The sequence below is a fragment of the Rhipicephalus sanguineus genome, chromosome 6 (assembly GCF_013339695.2).
Source record: "Rhipicephalus sanguineus isolate Rsan-2018 chromosome 6, BIME_Rsan_1.4, whole genome shotgun sequence".
NCBI classification, from domain to species: Eukaryota; Metazoa; Arthropoda; class Arachnida; order Ixodida; family Ixodidae; genus Rhipicephalus; species Rhipicephalus sanguineus.
In genome coordinates, this window is record NC_051181.1 from 165,832,877 (window position 1) to 165,849,372 (window position 16,496).

The 16,496-nt window shown below is 47.5% G+C and overlaps 1 protein-coding gene across 2 annotated transcripts in view; it reads right to left on the reverse strand.

Moving 5' to 3' along the window:
• LOC119396998 (unconventional myosin-VI) overlaps positions 1 to 16,496 on the reverse strand; it is a 195,676-nt gene that overhangs the window by 166,056 nt on the left and 13,124 nt on the right. For both annotated transcript variants that reach the window (XM_037664409.2, XM_037664408.1), the window contains exon 2: positions 4,183 to 4,307. In XM_037664409.2, coding sequence (XP_037520337.1) covers positions 4,183 to 4,302 — 120 coding nt within the window. In that variant the 5' untranslated portion in view covers positions 4,303 to 4,307. The remainder of the gene's footprint in view (positions 1 to 4,182; positions 4,308 to 16,496) is intronic.

Genomic DNA, 16,496 nt, shown 5'->3' on the forward strand with positions numbered 1-16,496 from the left:
CATATCCGCATCCCTTTCACGTGCGGCATGACCATTTGTTTTCTGGTTCGCGCTGCCACCAGAAGTGCGTCACTTTCAAATCTTTTTAGCCTTCGCGCTATACACGCTTCTGACAGCATAAAATTAAATGAGAAACGGTTTTTTGTGCATACTGACCTGAAGTCTTACAAATAAAATCGGCGAAAAAAAGGCTTAGATGGCGTTTCGATTACCGCTGCCGGCGGTGCGCTGTCGTCGTTTCGATGGGATCGACACCTGAAGGCCCGGACGCGAAGCTCGCATCATGCCACCGGCTTGACTGAAGTTTGTGATTGAACTGTGCAGTAACAAGTTGCACCTTGCCAAATTCACTGTGTCCAAGAAGTCCTAGCACGGTGCACGCGGAAAGCTACAGCGCGAGGCCCGCGCGCTCGTCGCGGCGACTGCTGCGGCGTACACACTTTTCCCATGAGCGCTTGCGCGCCCGTTGGTGGCGCTGATGTGCCTGAAAAAGGTCTATTAGCCTCGCATGAGAAGCTTCGAGTCATGAACGGTGGTGCCCTCTGCACGGCACAAGTTTTAAGGGGGTATGGTAGAGTAAACGGGTCATCTTGGTTTCAGCTTATATCTTGGGAACTTTTTCGTATTTTATTGGGAAACTTTGCATGCTCAATAAGAAAGGTTCTGGCCTTGACAATGCATGATTTTGACCCTGTAACTTTTGTTCCTATTTTGTATTTAAGTGCCAATTTTTATACTGGGGTGTAAAATTAAATGTACCTTTTCTGAGAAATGAAAAACAGTATGACCATGAAATCTGGCACGCTAGTTCCACATGGCAGTGGCATTAACCCCTAGCTCTTAAACAAGGTTCCTACCTTTATCTCACGAGAAAAAAAATTATATTGTCCTCACATGTCCCGTGCCGTAAAAGAGACTTTCCAATTAATTTTTTTCTTAATTAAAACTCAAACAGTTTTTCAAAGTTGTAGGTTCAGACTATGTGGAAGGAATTTAAGCAGAGAAAATTTCAGCACAATTGGTGGGATAGTTTTCCAGAAATGGTACATCAAAATTTTAAAAAAGAACTGATCATGAGAAAAACGCGCCTTTATGTTTAAAAACACAGGTGGAAAGTGCTCGCAACATAAAGCAATGACTATGCTACAAAAACATTACCACTGGGAAAATTTGCAGTAATAACTTTGAAAATGGTAGGAAATGAATATATTTAACCGATCTAGCCATATTTACAACAAAAAGAAAATACATATATGCAGAAATGATGATAGAAAACAGCATGTCAACAAGCCCTTGCATCCGTCAGGAGGCACGGATTTTGGTGCCATTTCTGAATGGCTTCAACCGCTCCTACGCGCTCACCGATACACAGGTTTGCTCCTCAGAGTGTATTATTTTTACAGCGAAAACTGTAATGAGATCACAACAAGGGCCATTTTTGGAGCCGTATTTGCCGCCGCCGGTGTCCGTAGCCAGTATCGCGCGAAATAAGAAAAAGAAGCAAATAAGAAAAATATCCAGGATGGAACGAGGTTTGAACCTGGGCCCTCTACGTGGGAGCCCAGTATTCTACCTCAGAGCCCTGCCGGTGCTTGAAAGTGCGTTGCAAAAAGACCCTATACAAGCTTCAAGCCGGGAAGGATCCACATTAACATATGTAATGTAGTGTGAGAAGAGTAAAATAACAACCAGGGCGTCACACAACGCGAATTCTGCAACCAGGCGTCACACAATGCGAATTGCGCAACGAGTCAGTTGTTGCATGCTTCCAACCCATTACAAAGGGTTCTGCCATATTTCTTTATCGTCATCAGCCACAGCATCAACAAAGTGCATATAATGCCTTACAGGTGTTTAGCGGGTACCACGGTTCTCCAAAGAATGACGAAAAATTGCATAGTGGCTGCTTCCCTACTTCACAAAAATTACGATGATTTATAGCGTAGTGGGTTCCTCCCAAGTGCACTTCTATTGGTTGCCAAGGAAGCCCATCAGGCTCCCATGATCCACTTCCTCAGGGTCTCAATAAAGTTAATTCCCTCTCTCTCTCTTTCTTTCTCACGTTAACGTATGTTATAAAGCGTGGTGGGAGAGTTAAATAACGACCGGGCGACACACAATGCGAATTACTTAACTAGTGGGTCATTTAAAGCTTCCAACCCATTACAAAGGGCTCAGCCATAATTCTTCATGGTCATCAACCGTCGCATCGACAAAGTGCACATAATGCCTTACAGATGGAACCTTGCTTCTCCGCAGAATGACGAATAATGTAGGGGTGGGTGCTTCCCAACTTCACAAAAATAACGATTTGTGGCGTAGTGGGTACGTTGCTAGTGTACTTGTATTAGTAGCCGCAAGAGAGTTTATAACGAGCTCTAGAAATGGCGCTCTTCCATCTTTCGCTGTGACTGTGCTGCGCTTTCCACGCAGGCCTCGCATTTTTTAGTAATGAAATCAAGACGCTTTTTTGGTCGATCTACCCTACCATACCCCCTTATAGGGGCCCTGCAACACTTGTCCAGGTAATCATTGTATGACCTACTTGTCAAAGTTTATTGCTTCACGAATCGACTGCCACAAAACATTTGTGGAATCAATCAAGTATAAGAAACTTGATGCAGGAACTTCAAGGCGGCTCCTTTTCGCATGTTTTCATGATTAGATTCTGAAAGGGTAAATTACTAACACAAGGGTGTCCCTTTAACCACACTGCTTGTACAGCACAGACAACAGTTCTAAAATCAAGCTGGGATATGACGGCTCTTCAATTACATTATTTTTTGGGCAACTGACACACAATGAATGCATGAAAGGGACACTAAATTGAAACAATGAATCAGTCTGGACAGATAAATTATACCTTGAAAACTCTATTGCCATTAATTTCACCATCATAGTCTTATTAATAGAAGAGAAAATCAAGATCAAAGTTTCATTTTTAAATTTCCCGCTGAAATTGCCGCGCGTGACGCCACAGATTTCAAACTGTATTTTTAGTGTTTCGGCGACATTGGCTCATTGAAATTTCATGAACGTTAGTGTTAATGTTAAGTATATGGCCCCCTTAGAATGCAATATAATTCATTTTTACCAATTAGGGACCACGTTGGCCCTAGTAGACGTGATCAAAATCTACGATGTCACGACCTTTGGTGCAGGAATTTCAAGGTGGCCTCGCCACCCAGATTTTCTTTTTACGCGTTTTCTCACTTACCAATAGCCTTCTTGCTGCAAACGTGGAGATTTTGTAATTGTGAAATACTCATATGAGAAAAATCTATTTTCTCTTTAGTGTCCGTTTAAACTAGTATACCGAATCCTTTAAGCAGGCAATGGGAGTGTACTTCCCACCTACTATATGTGGGCAGAAAGGCCACTGGAAAATAAGACTTTGAGAAAGTTTGAGCTCCCCCTTCAAGAGTAGAACGCGACCGCGTAATCAGGCCCCAGATGCATCGCCTTCTCAATTGCTAGCCTGGCTTCGGTTCTCGGTGGATGCCTCAACCATACTGCAAGGAAACGAACATCTGTGCGCGCAAACATTAGCCGTTCCAAACTAACCTAAAATGCCTACTGCAAGTACAGCTGCAAGATGCCACTACGCCGTAATTCACCCTTTTGCGAATCAGTGAAGGGCCCACTACGCGTCCGTAAGGAAACACGCAAATTTACGCAGGTGCTCACTTTGTTGGTGCTTTTGCTGATGATGATTAAATATGTCTGGGCGCTTTGTAATGAGTGGGCCTTTAAAACACCTGCTCGTTGGGCAATTCACGTGTTTTGACAACCGGTGCAATTCTAAACTTCCGCCACGCAATGTTAAATGCGTTAAGGAGCCTCTTCCCACTACATGACATACACCTAATATTTTTTCCGAAGAAGTTTCAAGCAATGGCATGGCTCCACTGTAGAACACCTACTTGCCACGCTGAAGGCCTGGGTTTGATTCTCACTCGAACCTAAAATTTTTATTATTTAGGTTATTTGCATCTTTCTCGATTTATTGCTCACAACCAACGAAGACGACACCGACGCAAACACCAATGCCAGAATTTCTGTGAAACGTGCTCTTTAACGCTATCGCATTAAAAATGCTTAGACACACTCTTTAGAGACACATTGTGTTAAACTTCTTGCTCGTATTGGGTGCTGCATTCCCATACTTGAGCACATGCTCACCTGAGTGCCACCATTAAGAAGGACTGTGACTGTTTCGCCACCAATGTCAACAATTCGTCCCAGCTTGAAGCCTTCTTGCTCATCAGGGGCCCATACCAAGCCAGAGTCCACAGCCAACATTGTGCCTGCACACGAAAAGATGTTTCATCACAGACACTCGTGAAAGCATCACTGAGAGACATAGGAAGTTGCTAGCGTTTTTCACTGTGCGGATTCAAAGATAAAGCAGAGGTTGTGACATGCTCTAGCATCTTTTCAGGGGTTTTAGGATCCGTTCTTGAAAGAACTGGTGTCTTTTCTTTTAAATTTTGATTTTGATTTAGGTATCAGAGTCTGATTTAAAGGGGTACAAGCACAAAATTTCACAGCCGAGATAGCCTGCGGGATTGATTTCTGTGAACATGCATATACATCTACCACATCTTAATAGCGAATATAGCTTGGAAGGTAATTTATACAAATTTTGAAGTTGGCGTGCACTATCCAGCGGTATACAACCCACCTTGCAAGATTTACATCATCTAAGGTAACCTGAAGGTGACCCCCAACTTCCGAGATGTCACCCCTGCGGCTAAGCTCCGAGCTGGTGCATCTAGTATGATGACATCATAGTTGCCATTGCACTTTTGCTGTGCTTGCAATTTGTGGTTTCGGGCATAAGCAATGGTCCGCCCTTCAATAGAAATGGCATAGTGCGTCATTGGTTTACATGTGAATCGCGGTGAAAGCCTTGAGAGCTCATATCAGGCATTTTTCCCGGGCCCATTGCCACCACCTTGCAACATTGCCTTCAGAAAGGCTACAGGCATAGTATTGTGCAACGATTGCAAACCATTCTGCCCACCTTCTGTCAGGCTTCAGCCCCGCATCTAAGAGAGCAATATCTCCTTGGTGCTTCATTCGACCTGAAGTGCACTTCAGCGTACCGGGACTCAGAAAAAAACCTGAGCTCTCATCTCCAGTGCTGAAACAGATATCTCTGATTCTTTTGCACAAGAAGTACGCTGATCACGTGCATGTTTATACCGATGGTTCAACTACCCTCCAGTGTTCGTCCGGAGCAGTGGTCGTCCCAGCGAAAGTTATTGTCAGTTTCAAGACAGACCATCCAGCGACATCGACGGCAGCAGAACTTGTTGCTCTTCGCGCTGCACTTTGTGTAGTCGATTGCGAACAGCCTCACCGATGGTCAATCTTCTGCGATTCAAAGGCAGCCCTGCAATGTATGGCACGGACTGTATGGCACGGACCATACGAGCAGTTGGGCTTCAAGGTTAGGTATCTCCTCCATACTTCGTTATAGAAAGGACACCACGTGACATTTCAGTGGCTGCCAAGTCACTGCGGCCTGTTAGGCAATGAACACGCCGACAATGCTGCTCGATCAGCTCTTCAAGGTGACAGGCTTGAGATAATACCCCTATCAAGGACCGATGCTGCTAGCCAACTTCGAGTTGCCGCACAAGAAATGACTTCCTGCACTTGTAACACAGCAAGCAGACTGCACAAACACCACCGCCACTGCCCGACCACTTTACGTCTTCAGACCCCTACGGTACTACGCCGAAATGATGCCACTCTGCTTTGCCATTTATGGCTACGGGTGGTGTTGGGGTCGAACTTCGTACGTTCGCCGAATACCTTCATATTGTTACCCGCCCCGCGGCCGGCGTGCCCGCGCCAACCCGGAAACGGTAGTTCCGGGTGGTGGAACGACGACTGTCCGCTGGTCACAAAGGATGCAAGGACTCACGTCTCCCGAGGGGTTCAATTATGGTGCCGTACAGGAGACCATGGCCTAGCCGGGCTACAGGGACGGAAGGTACACTTGCGCCTTCGCTGTGACAGCCAAAAGCAGCGGCAATGATGCACGGGCCTATTGTATTGACGACCCGTCAACGCCTGAGGCCGAACATTCTGGAAACCGGGGTGAAATGGAGCTGAGCGGCGGCGGCGAACCGACGAGCGGGCGAGAGGCGGTGATTCCTGCGAGGAGGTGGCGAGAAAGAATCCGGGCCTGGTGTTTTCAGCGGCAGCCGACCGGGAAACAAGGAGAGAGTTATTCCTGCTTTCCGATTGGATTGTAAGGTGTTTGAGTGGGGAGACAGGGAATAAAACGAGGGGTGCAGCGACAGTAAGGGGGAGAAGAGAAACGAATAAACGTCTCTATCCAGATGATGTCGGAGCGGTCGTTTCCTCAAGGTGCCAGCAGATGAAAAGTTCTCATCTTCAGCTTCCTTGGCGGCAGTAACAAATGTCGCGCAACCAGCGAGGCGAGTGGAACAAACGAGAAGAACCTAACTGGCGCAGTCGAGCAGGATCTGCATGGCTGAACTGAGGAGGACAGCGGGGAGCGACATCGGCCGAGACTGACGACAACCACCTTCAACTGACTACCGCGCTGCGGGACCAACGAAGCAAGGCTAGTCCACCGGATTCCGAGGAGGAAGAGTGCACCGCAAGGCTACTTCAGGCGGGTACCTCTTGATTTTCTGTTGGGCGCAAGCGATGATAAAGCATTACAACTTGCGAGACAGAGAAAGGGACAACCCGGAAATGAACGGGGACGGGGCAGGAAACTTGCAGGCGTTGGGAGTCGCCGACAGCGGCACGGGGGGTCATGGTAGTGGCACGTCAGATACGGCGTCGGAACAGCAGCTAGCGCTGCTACAGCTTCAACTGAAAATTGCTGAGGCGGAAACGGAGAAGCAGCGCTTGATGCTGGAAAGCCAGCGGCTACGAGCCCGTGATCGGGCGGCGTCCAACGAGGGCGATGACAGCCTATCGCTCGGCAGAAGGTTGGAGGAAGACAGGCGACTAAAATTCGCAAGTTTGTTAAAGGGTGTACTGGCACCAATGCCGAACCAAGAGGCACTTGCGCCAATGTGGTTCGAGGATGTTGAGGCAACGCTCGAGTCGTATGAAGTTCCGAGCGAATGGTGGGCCGGGCTAGTTTTGCCACAGTTAAGCGAAAGGGCGCGTGGGCTGCTGTGCAGGCTGACAGCAGAGGAGCGAAAAGCTTACGTTAAGCTTAAGTCAAGCATTTTGGAGGGTCTCAGGCTTTCGGCGGCGGAGTACAAGAGGCTATTTGCGGGATCGAAAAAGGGAGAAAAGGAATCCTGGGATCAGTTTGCCGTGCGCCTTGAGAATTATTTCGACTATTATGTCCAGAGTTCAAAGGTAGGCACGTTCGAGGAACTCAAGCAGCTAGCGGTCGCGGATCGCTTGAAAGAATGTTTGAGCCCGGAAGCGAGAGCGCACGTCGTTTGTAATCAACAGGAGGCCTTTTTGCTACCCAGTGGTGTGGCTAGGCTCGCGGAGAGATTCAAGGAGAGTGAAAAGTGCAAGGCAGCACAAAAGAAGGCGAATGTCGAGGAGTGGCAAAAGAAAGCTAAAGCATCTATAGATACACCCACGGACGGAAAGTGGAAAAGGCGATGTTTTGAGTGCAAGGGAACCGACCACATTGCCAGGAATTGCCCCAATAAGGGCTTAGGTGCAAGGCAAGGCACTAGGCCAGCAGGACAACAAAACGGTCCAGTGGTCGCGAGAGTGACGGCTTCTGCATTCGGGTTAGGAATAGCAACGACAGACAGGTTGTGGCAGTGTAAAGAGCAGAAACAACCCTCACTGGAAACGGTAACGCTTAAGAGCTCGGGTCGATCATTAAACGCCGTGGTAGACTCAGGAGCAGAAGTGAGCGTCATTAGAAAGGCAGTGGTACCTCAGTACAATGGTACGGGTTCGCAGATAAAGTTGACGGGAGCGTTCGGGCAGCAGGTGACCGCTGAGTTGGCTTACGTGCCGCTCATAGCCACTGAAGGAAGTCCTTACGTGATGTCCGAGGCGGTGCAGTCTGCCGTGCTTTGTGCAATCACAGATAAGCTGCTAGACGGCACCGACGCGCTGATCACGCCCAACGATTACGCACAACTTCTCGAGGAAAGGGTTAAACGCGACATAGTGTCAGACAAGTGTTCAGCAGTCGAGGAGACCGAAGCCGCAGTAGAGCTGTCAGACGGGGCATGCGAGGAGCAACGGGCGATTGTGTGCGTCATAACCGCGGAGAGCAACAGCGGAGGTTCCGAGCCGGTCAAAAGCAAACGACAGGAGTTTCGTGAGGCTCAGGAAGCAGACCCGGCTTTGCGAGACGCTTGGGCGCAGGCAAAGGCCGGAACGCATGGTATGTTTGTTCAGGACGAGCTATTATATCATCAGGAACACCTCGCCGGTCGCATCTGCAAACAGCTAGTGCTACCATCGCACAGGCACAAAGAAGTGCTGAAAATGGCTCACGATTCACCATGGGCAGGTCATTTAGGAGAGCGGAAAACACTACAACGGGTGAAAAGCTCATTTTACTGGCCGCAGATGTCGCGAGACGTAAAGGAGTACTGTAGATCGTGCCATGGTTGCCAGGTGAAATCTCCGACGAGGCAGATAGATAGGGTTCCGATAACGCCCCTGGCCAGGCCCAGCGCGCCGTTTCAGACAGTAAACATGGACTGCATCGGTCCTATGGAACCCCCTTCGGCTAGAGGTCACCGCTATGCTATTTGTGTCGTAGACTTACATACCAGATGGCCAGAAGTGGTATGCCTCCGTTCACTAACGGCAAAGGCTGCATGTGACGCGCTACTGCAGATATTTTCTCAACATGGGGTGCCAGAGACAATTTGCTCAGATCAGGGCACCAACTTTACGTCAAGGTTGACACAGGAGATGTTGCAAAGATTGGGGGCAACACCGAGGTTTTCCACACCTGATCACCCGCAAAGCAACGGCTTAGTGGAACGCTGGAACGGCACGTTCAAAAGAATGCTTTCTCACATGGTCAGTGAACACGGGCGCGAGTGGGATAGGATGATTCCGTTTTTGTTATGGGCATATCGTGAGGCTCCACACGCGACTACAGGGCGGTCACCGTTCGAGCTCATGTACGGGCGGGTGCCGAACGGGCCCCTATCCATTCCCAGAAGGACTTGGTCAGGGGACTGGGAAATTCCGGAATCACTGGGCATGCCAGCAGCGGAATATATTGCGAAGCTTCGAAGTAGTTTGGAAGAAGCTAGCGAAGGAGCCGCCCGACAGAGTTAAGTCAGTCAGAAGGTCCGAGCGATAAAGGAGATCCCGGCTCCCGAAACGAAGGGACAACTTCAGAGTTTCTTAGGGCTAGCCAACTATTATAGGGACTACGTGCCCGAGTACTCTAAAGTCGTTATGCCTCTGACCAACCTAACTGGCCGACGTATTCCGCAGGAATTACCTTGGAATACAGAGGCGCAGGAAGCTTTTGACAAGGTGAAAAACTGTCTAGTGCAGGCGTCGGCGTTGCAAGCCCCAGATCCGAGGAAAGAATTTATCCTCGCCACAGATGCGTCCGATTACGCGGTTGGTGCGTGCCTGGCACAGCAGGATCGGGAGGGCAAGGAGCGCCCTATCGCTTTTCTGAGCAAGAAGCTTAGCCCGACTCAGACCCGATGGGCCACCATAGAAAAGGAAGCTTATGCAATCATTTGGGCACTGGGGAAGTTGGACGGTTGGCTTTTTGGCGCTAAAATCAAGGTGATTACCGATCACAACCCACTCAAATTTCTGACTCTAACCACTCCGCAGAGCGCGAGGCTGACACGCTGGGCGTTGGCGTTACAGAAGTATAACCTGGAAATTGAACACAAAAAGGGGTGTCTAAACGCTAATGCTGACGCAATGTCGCGGTTGGTGACTCCTAACGGTGATGCATAAAAGGGACAGCGAGTTAAGGGTGGGTGCATGCTTTGTCAGCGCGTGCGCGCGACAGAGTCAATGTGGTACGAGTGACAGTGGTGCCTCATGTGTCGAGTCAGTGAACATGTGTGAATATGCGGTTGTGTGTGTGTCGCATGTCATAGATACAGTGCAACACAGTTGGAGGGGAGGTGTTGGGGTCGAACTTCGTACGTTCGCCGAATACCTTCATATTGTTACCCGCCCCGCGGCCGGCGTGCCCGCGCCAACACGGAAGCGGTAGTTCCGGGTGGTGGAACGACGACTGTCCGCTGGTCACAAAGGATGCAAGGACTCACGTCTCCCGAGGGGTTCAATTATGGTGCCGTACAGGAGACCATGGCCTAGCCGGGCTACAGGGACGGAAGGTACACTTGCGCCTTCGCTGTGACAGCCAAAAGCAGCGGCAATGATGCACGGGCCTATTGTATTGACGACCCGTCAACGCCTGAGGCCGAACATTCTGGAAACCGGGGTGAAATGGAGCTGAGCGGTGGCGGCGAACCGACGAGCGGGCGAGAGGCGGTGATTCCTGCGAGGAGGTGGCGAGAAAGAATCCGGGCCTGGTGTTTTCAGCGGCAGCCGACCGGGAAACAAGGAGAGAGTTATTCCTGCTTTCCGATTGGATTGTAAGGTGTTTGAGTGGGGAGACAGGGAATAAAACGAGGGGTGCAGCGACAGTAAGGGGGAGAAGAGAAACGAATAAACGTCTCTATCCAGATGATGTCGGAGCGGTCGTTTCCTCAAGGTGCCAGCAGATGAAAAGTTCTCGTCTTCAGCTTCCTTGGCGGCAGTAACAAATGTCGCGCAACCAGCGAGGCGAGTGGAACAAACGAGAAGAACCTAACTGGTGGCTTTCCCAAAGTGATTCTCCTTTCGAATCGAAATGGTTGACAACCCATTTTGTGACAACTGTGGTAGCGAAGAGAGACTACAGCACATCTTCTGCGACTGTCCTCGCTACAATGCGCAGATAAAATCACTCGCAGTCACTCTTGCTCGTATAGATCCCAGACTGATAGTGGCAGAAACCATTCTGGAATGTCGTCCTGAGAGGTCATCGCGGGTGAAGGCGACAAAGGCACTGCTCAACTTCTTGAAGGCATCAGACTTGCACCGGCGGTTATAGACTAACGACGTTACTACGACTGTTAGATATGTGTGACTTTTTGTGCGTGCATGCTCTCCTCCCTCTCCCTATCTTTATATCTCCCCCATCCCTTACCCCAGTGCAGGGTAGCACCAGTCCCTCTAGGCTGGTTAACATCCCTGCCTTTCCTTTCTCTCCTGTTCCTTCCTTCCTTGCTGTGCTTGCGCCAGCAGGCTACTATTCAGTGGCTGCTCATGAGTCCGTGCCTGCAGTGAATGTGCAGAAAGTTTGGAAGCCTCACGAAGGTCATTGCCACCAGACGATGATGATAATGATGACGACGGCAATGATGACAGCACAGCACGTCGAGCAGGCGAAAGAACGCCAGCAGATGACGCAGGCAGTGCAGAATTGCATCACAGTTCTGTGTACCATTTCACATGCTAGACGGTGTTAGTTGCACCCGGCGGCTTGTTGTTCTCAGAGCTCTCCCATTACTTTCTGCCAGTGGGCATGGTGGCACTGCAGATGTCATGTCACCAATAACTCGTCTTCCGTTTCTTGAACAGGTGCTGTTGATCAGCACATATTGCCACGACAACGTATTCAACACGTGTATCACCAGACCGGTTCCTGATATGGCTGTTCTCAACTGAGAAGTGCCTGTCTGCGACGACCTTGGTGCCAGATATTACTGAAGGATCGTGGGATATTCATCCAGCCCTATACAGCCAGCGGATTCAGCAGCCTGCATCAGTGAGTACGGTGGCACCGCAGCAACCATGTCACCAGTAACTCGTCCTCCGTTTCTTGAACAGGTGCTGTTGGTCTGCGCATTTTGCCATGACAATATATTCAACACGTGTATCGCCGGACAGGATCCTCATAAGGCCGTTCTCAACTGGGAAGTGCCTGTCAGCGACACTGTCGACACCAGATACTACAATAGGATCGTGGGAAATTCATCTGCGAAAAAATGATATAGAAATGATATATAATGGGAAAAAATAATACATAAGTTAATATATAATGGGAAAGAATGATATATAAGACATACCTCTGTATAAGACGCATCTATTTTTAACTCTGTGAACATGATAAAACAACGACGCATGTAGAGTACATTCATTGTGAAATGCGTAGTCACGCACGGCACTGAATATCTGTAAGCAGCTGCATAAAGCATTTTAAATAATGCTGTCCTAAGGTGTAAAAAACCAACATTTATTCCAGTGGATTCGAAGCTACATCCTCCAGCAGACTGTTAAAAGTTCTTCCACCTCAGTTGGCATCATTGCTCGGCTGCCGTTGTCAGCGTCTGAGTAACTCTTTTACGCGGCATTGTAGGCACCTTGAAGCACGTCATTGGCGTTGCCTCTACGGCATTGTCAGGCTCAGCGGAAACACATAAACAACAATCGCGCCACATGGTTAACACCTACACACACGCATTCAAAACATAAATGGCAACCGGAAGCGGGAAGCTGCAACTACTGCTGGACTGCAGCGACGTCTCGCACGAGCACCACAATGAAACGTTGTGGTGCCCTTTTTTATTTACTGCCTCAGTTCTGTGGGTTTATTGCTTCGTTTAAGAACAAACAATTCGAACAGTACAATAGTGTACGTAACGGTGGTGGCTTTTACCGAGGCCGTAATTTCCGTGGTCGCCGCACTGCTTGAACAGCAAGTAGCTGACATCTAAGACCACAGCCGCTTCGTTGTTGTAACAAGATTGGAATCTTTTTACGAACACCTCGTGCTCAGTTTATTGTACTTGTGAATGAAATATGGACATATTGGTCTCGCAGAATTGCATGACTTTTTGCGTATATAAGACGCACCGTTGTATAAAACGCACCAGCAAAAATATCGAAAAAAAAAAGTGCGTTTTATACATCGAAAAATATGGTATATAAAAACTGTAGAAAACTAAAGGGAAATAGTATGACTATTGCTGATAACTACAGTAAGGAAACAGTTGCCAAACGCAAGCTTCTCTGGAATTCTGTGCAGGATGAACGAAAATGAGACCAGCGTGTATGTCTTGATTATGATAAACTGTTAATCGATACTGATATGTACAGTTGGGATGACGAAAAGAATGGTAGAGTCAAAGTCAAGCGTAATAGCAGCATGCTGTCACCAACAAGCCAGGACTGAACGAAACAGAGATGGCATCAGGAATTCCAGCTAGTCAACTTTAATGCTAGAAGTATTGTCAATAAGACTATGCAGGCTTAGAATTTAGTCACTTATGATCCTCATGTTGTTACGATCACGGAGACGTGGTGGCATTCAGAGATTCAAGATAATGAGATAATACCTCCCTGATACAAGATAGTGCGTCGGGATCGACAGTTTTGAGGAGGCGGCGTTGCAATAATAATGAAATGAAAAAAGATATTGAATTTAAAACACTAGGCAGTATCCTAGGACACGAAAATTTTTTGGTGTGAAATGCTAATTGAAGTGTCACCAGACCTCCTCAGTACAGTTTACCGAGCGTCAAACTCACCTCTTTCATGGAGTCGATACAGAGCTACTCAGAAGCAAACAAAAAGCGCAACTGCCAGCTGCTCCTAATCGGTGACTTCAATTTACCTGCAATCAACTCTGACATGATCACAGCAGAGTGTCAGGCACACTGTGATTCACTCCTTGACATTGCATTCACCCATGACCTTTCACAAGTTGCTTGCCAAAGTATGCGAAATAAGGGGAAAGAACATCTGATGTGGCATTCCTTGACAGGCGCTTTGATCAGTTCGAAGTGTCAGTTGATCACGAAGCTGTCTTTGTCCAGATAACACATAATGAAACAACGTCAAAACTTGAAGAGGTGATTACGAATGTTACCAACTTTTTCGAGGCCGATGACACAAGTATCATTGACTACATGTGATTTTCACTAGACAATTTTGATTCTCAAGGTGCCATCGATGCCATGTGGGAATTGTTCAAGCATATTATCTTCCATTGTATCACAAATGTGGTACCGCTCCGGAAAAGAAGGAAAGCTAAGCAGATCCGTTGGATAAGCAGAGAAATAATTGAAGTGAAGCATAGAATAAGCCGCCAGAGACGGAAAGTAACTAAAGACTGAACAAAAACAACCGAGTTGTCTGCACAACTGCGTTCTATGATTACTGAAGCCAAAAATAGACATTACAAGGAACTACTGACAGAGTTCATGACGACGTCTCCTGATATATTTTGGCATCACACGTCGAAAAAGGATAACGAGTCACTTAGCGCTGTAGTGGATAGCACTGTGGTTACTGATCCTGCTGTGATTGCTTCTTACAATGAGTTCTTTCAGTCTGTGTTTTCTGCTCCATCACAATCCAGTATCAAATCCACTCTCTCTCCATTGTCTCACTTGAAAAAAAGAGCCAGATGTTGAAGTCTCATATGAGGGAATTGTGGTCCTACTACTGAATACTGACATAAAAAAAATCAGTAGGCCCCGATAAGATACCGAACGCATTTCTGTGCAGGTATGCAGAATGGGTTGCTCATTATATTTGACGCATCACTTGCAGAATGCCGAATCACTGATGTTGGCTTAAGGCAAAGGTTATACCTGTGCAACAAGTCTGGCGACAGGCAGTTAATTTGGAAGGTAGTTAATTGGGAGATATTTAATTGCAAACTATCTTCCAATATCACTGACTTGTGTTTGCTGCAAGCTCCTAGAACAAGTTGTAGCCAAGTCAATTTACACGCACATTGAAAACGCCAACACATTTTTTTCCAAACCAACCTGGATTCAGACAGTGCCTTTCCACAACGCAGCTTCTTGAAACAATGAGTTTGCCATGATGTCAAACAAAAAGAAGCTGATATACGCGATCCGTCTTTATCTGCCGACAGGCAGATCAAGACAGATGCCGACATGCAAAATTGCTGGTGGAACAAACATTTATGGGAATAAATGGAAAAACAGTAAAATGGATAACCGCGTACCTTTGGGGCAGAACACAATATGTAGAAATGTGACACAATAAATCAAAGCCATTGAATGTGACGTCAGGTGTCCCACAGGAATCTGTGTTAGGCCCGGTGCTATTCTTAGTCTATATTAATGATATTGCCTATGAAATTGACGAAAGGATCATGGTACGACTTTTCGCCGATGACTGTGTATTGTACAGACAAATTAATAGCCTGGAAGATCAGCAATTCCTCAGTGACACTTTTAGGACTGTAGGAAAATGGTGCAACAAATGGAAAATGAAAATAAATGAGAATAATACTGTTTCATTGCACGTAACGAATAAAGTAAATCGTATCTTCGACTAATTACACAGTGAATTTTTCGATACTTTCTACTGTTGATTAGTTGTTAACAACTTTATTGTTAGTCCTGCAGAGCTTTTGCCGACCCGGCCTTAGGTCGAGGCCTTGCCTCACCACCGCCTCGTGGGTCTGCTGGACGGCCCAAAGTTGCTCACCGAGGCTGGGGCTGCGCAAGGCAGCGGCCCACCGCGGCGGAAGGGTTCCTTGCGGGTTTTTGTTACAGTCCCAGAGCATGTGAATTAATGTGGCGACCTCAGTGTGGCAGACCTTGCATAGATTTGTCGGGTATGTATTCAGGTAGAGTCTGTTACACAGTACAGGGTTGGCGTATGTGTGCGTCTGCAGTTCTCTGAGGGCCGCTGCCTGCGTCCTGTTCAGCTTGTTGCTGGACCAAGGAAAGGTTTGGCGGGTCAAGTAGAGGGCCTTGGTAATTTCGTTGTAGCTCGTCAAGCGGTCTTTGGTGTTGCCCCATAGACGATGGTTGCCGGTGCGGTTCGCGAGCTCGCGCGCCTTGGCGTGTACAGTCTTGTTTTAGGTTGCGTTGGGTCTGTGATACCTCTGTGCTGAAATATTTCGGCGTAAATATATCCACGAATTTAAGCTGGTCTTACCATGTTACAAAAATATGCGAAACTGCGGAAAAAAAGGTCTGTTTCTTGCAACAGAAATTACGTTTAGCCTCACAGTCAGTAAAACTAACAGCTTATTTAACCTGTGTTCGGCCCATGCCAGCATAATCTGGGACCCTTATCAGTCAGGGTTACTTCAGAGACTGGAAAGAGTTCAATGTCAAGCAGCAAGGTTTATGCTAGCACGATACTCTCATACAGATTCTGTCTCCAAAATGCTCAGTTTGCTGAACTTGCCCATGCTCGCTGAATGCAGGTGCATAGCAACGTTAACGACAAGGCAGAACATTGTGAAGAAGCAAAGATGGTACTTTCCAAATGCCTCCGATGCACATTTACACTTACGCATTTTCCTTCTACCCAAGAACCATTAAAGAATAGAATGAACTGCCACTATTAACATGAGAAAGCACCAATGCAGAATAATTTCAAAATAACACGACATTAAAGACGCATGCATGTATGCATGCTTTCCATTTTGTAGGCGTCTCTGAGCTCTATCGTTAGCACTGTATTGTTAGTTTTGT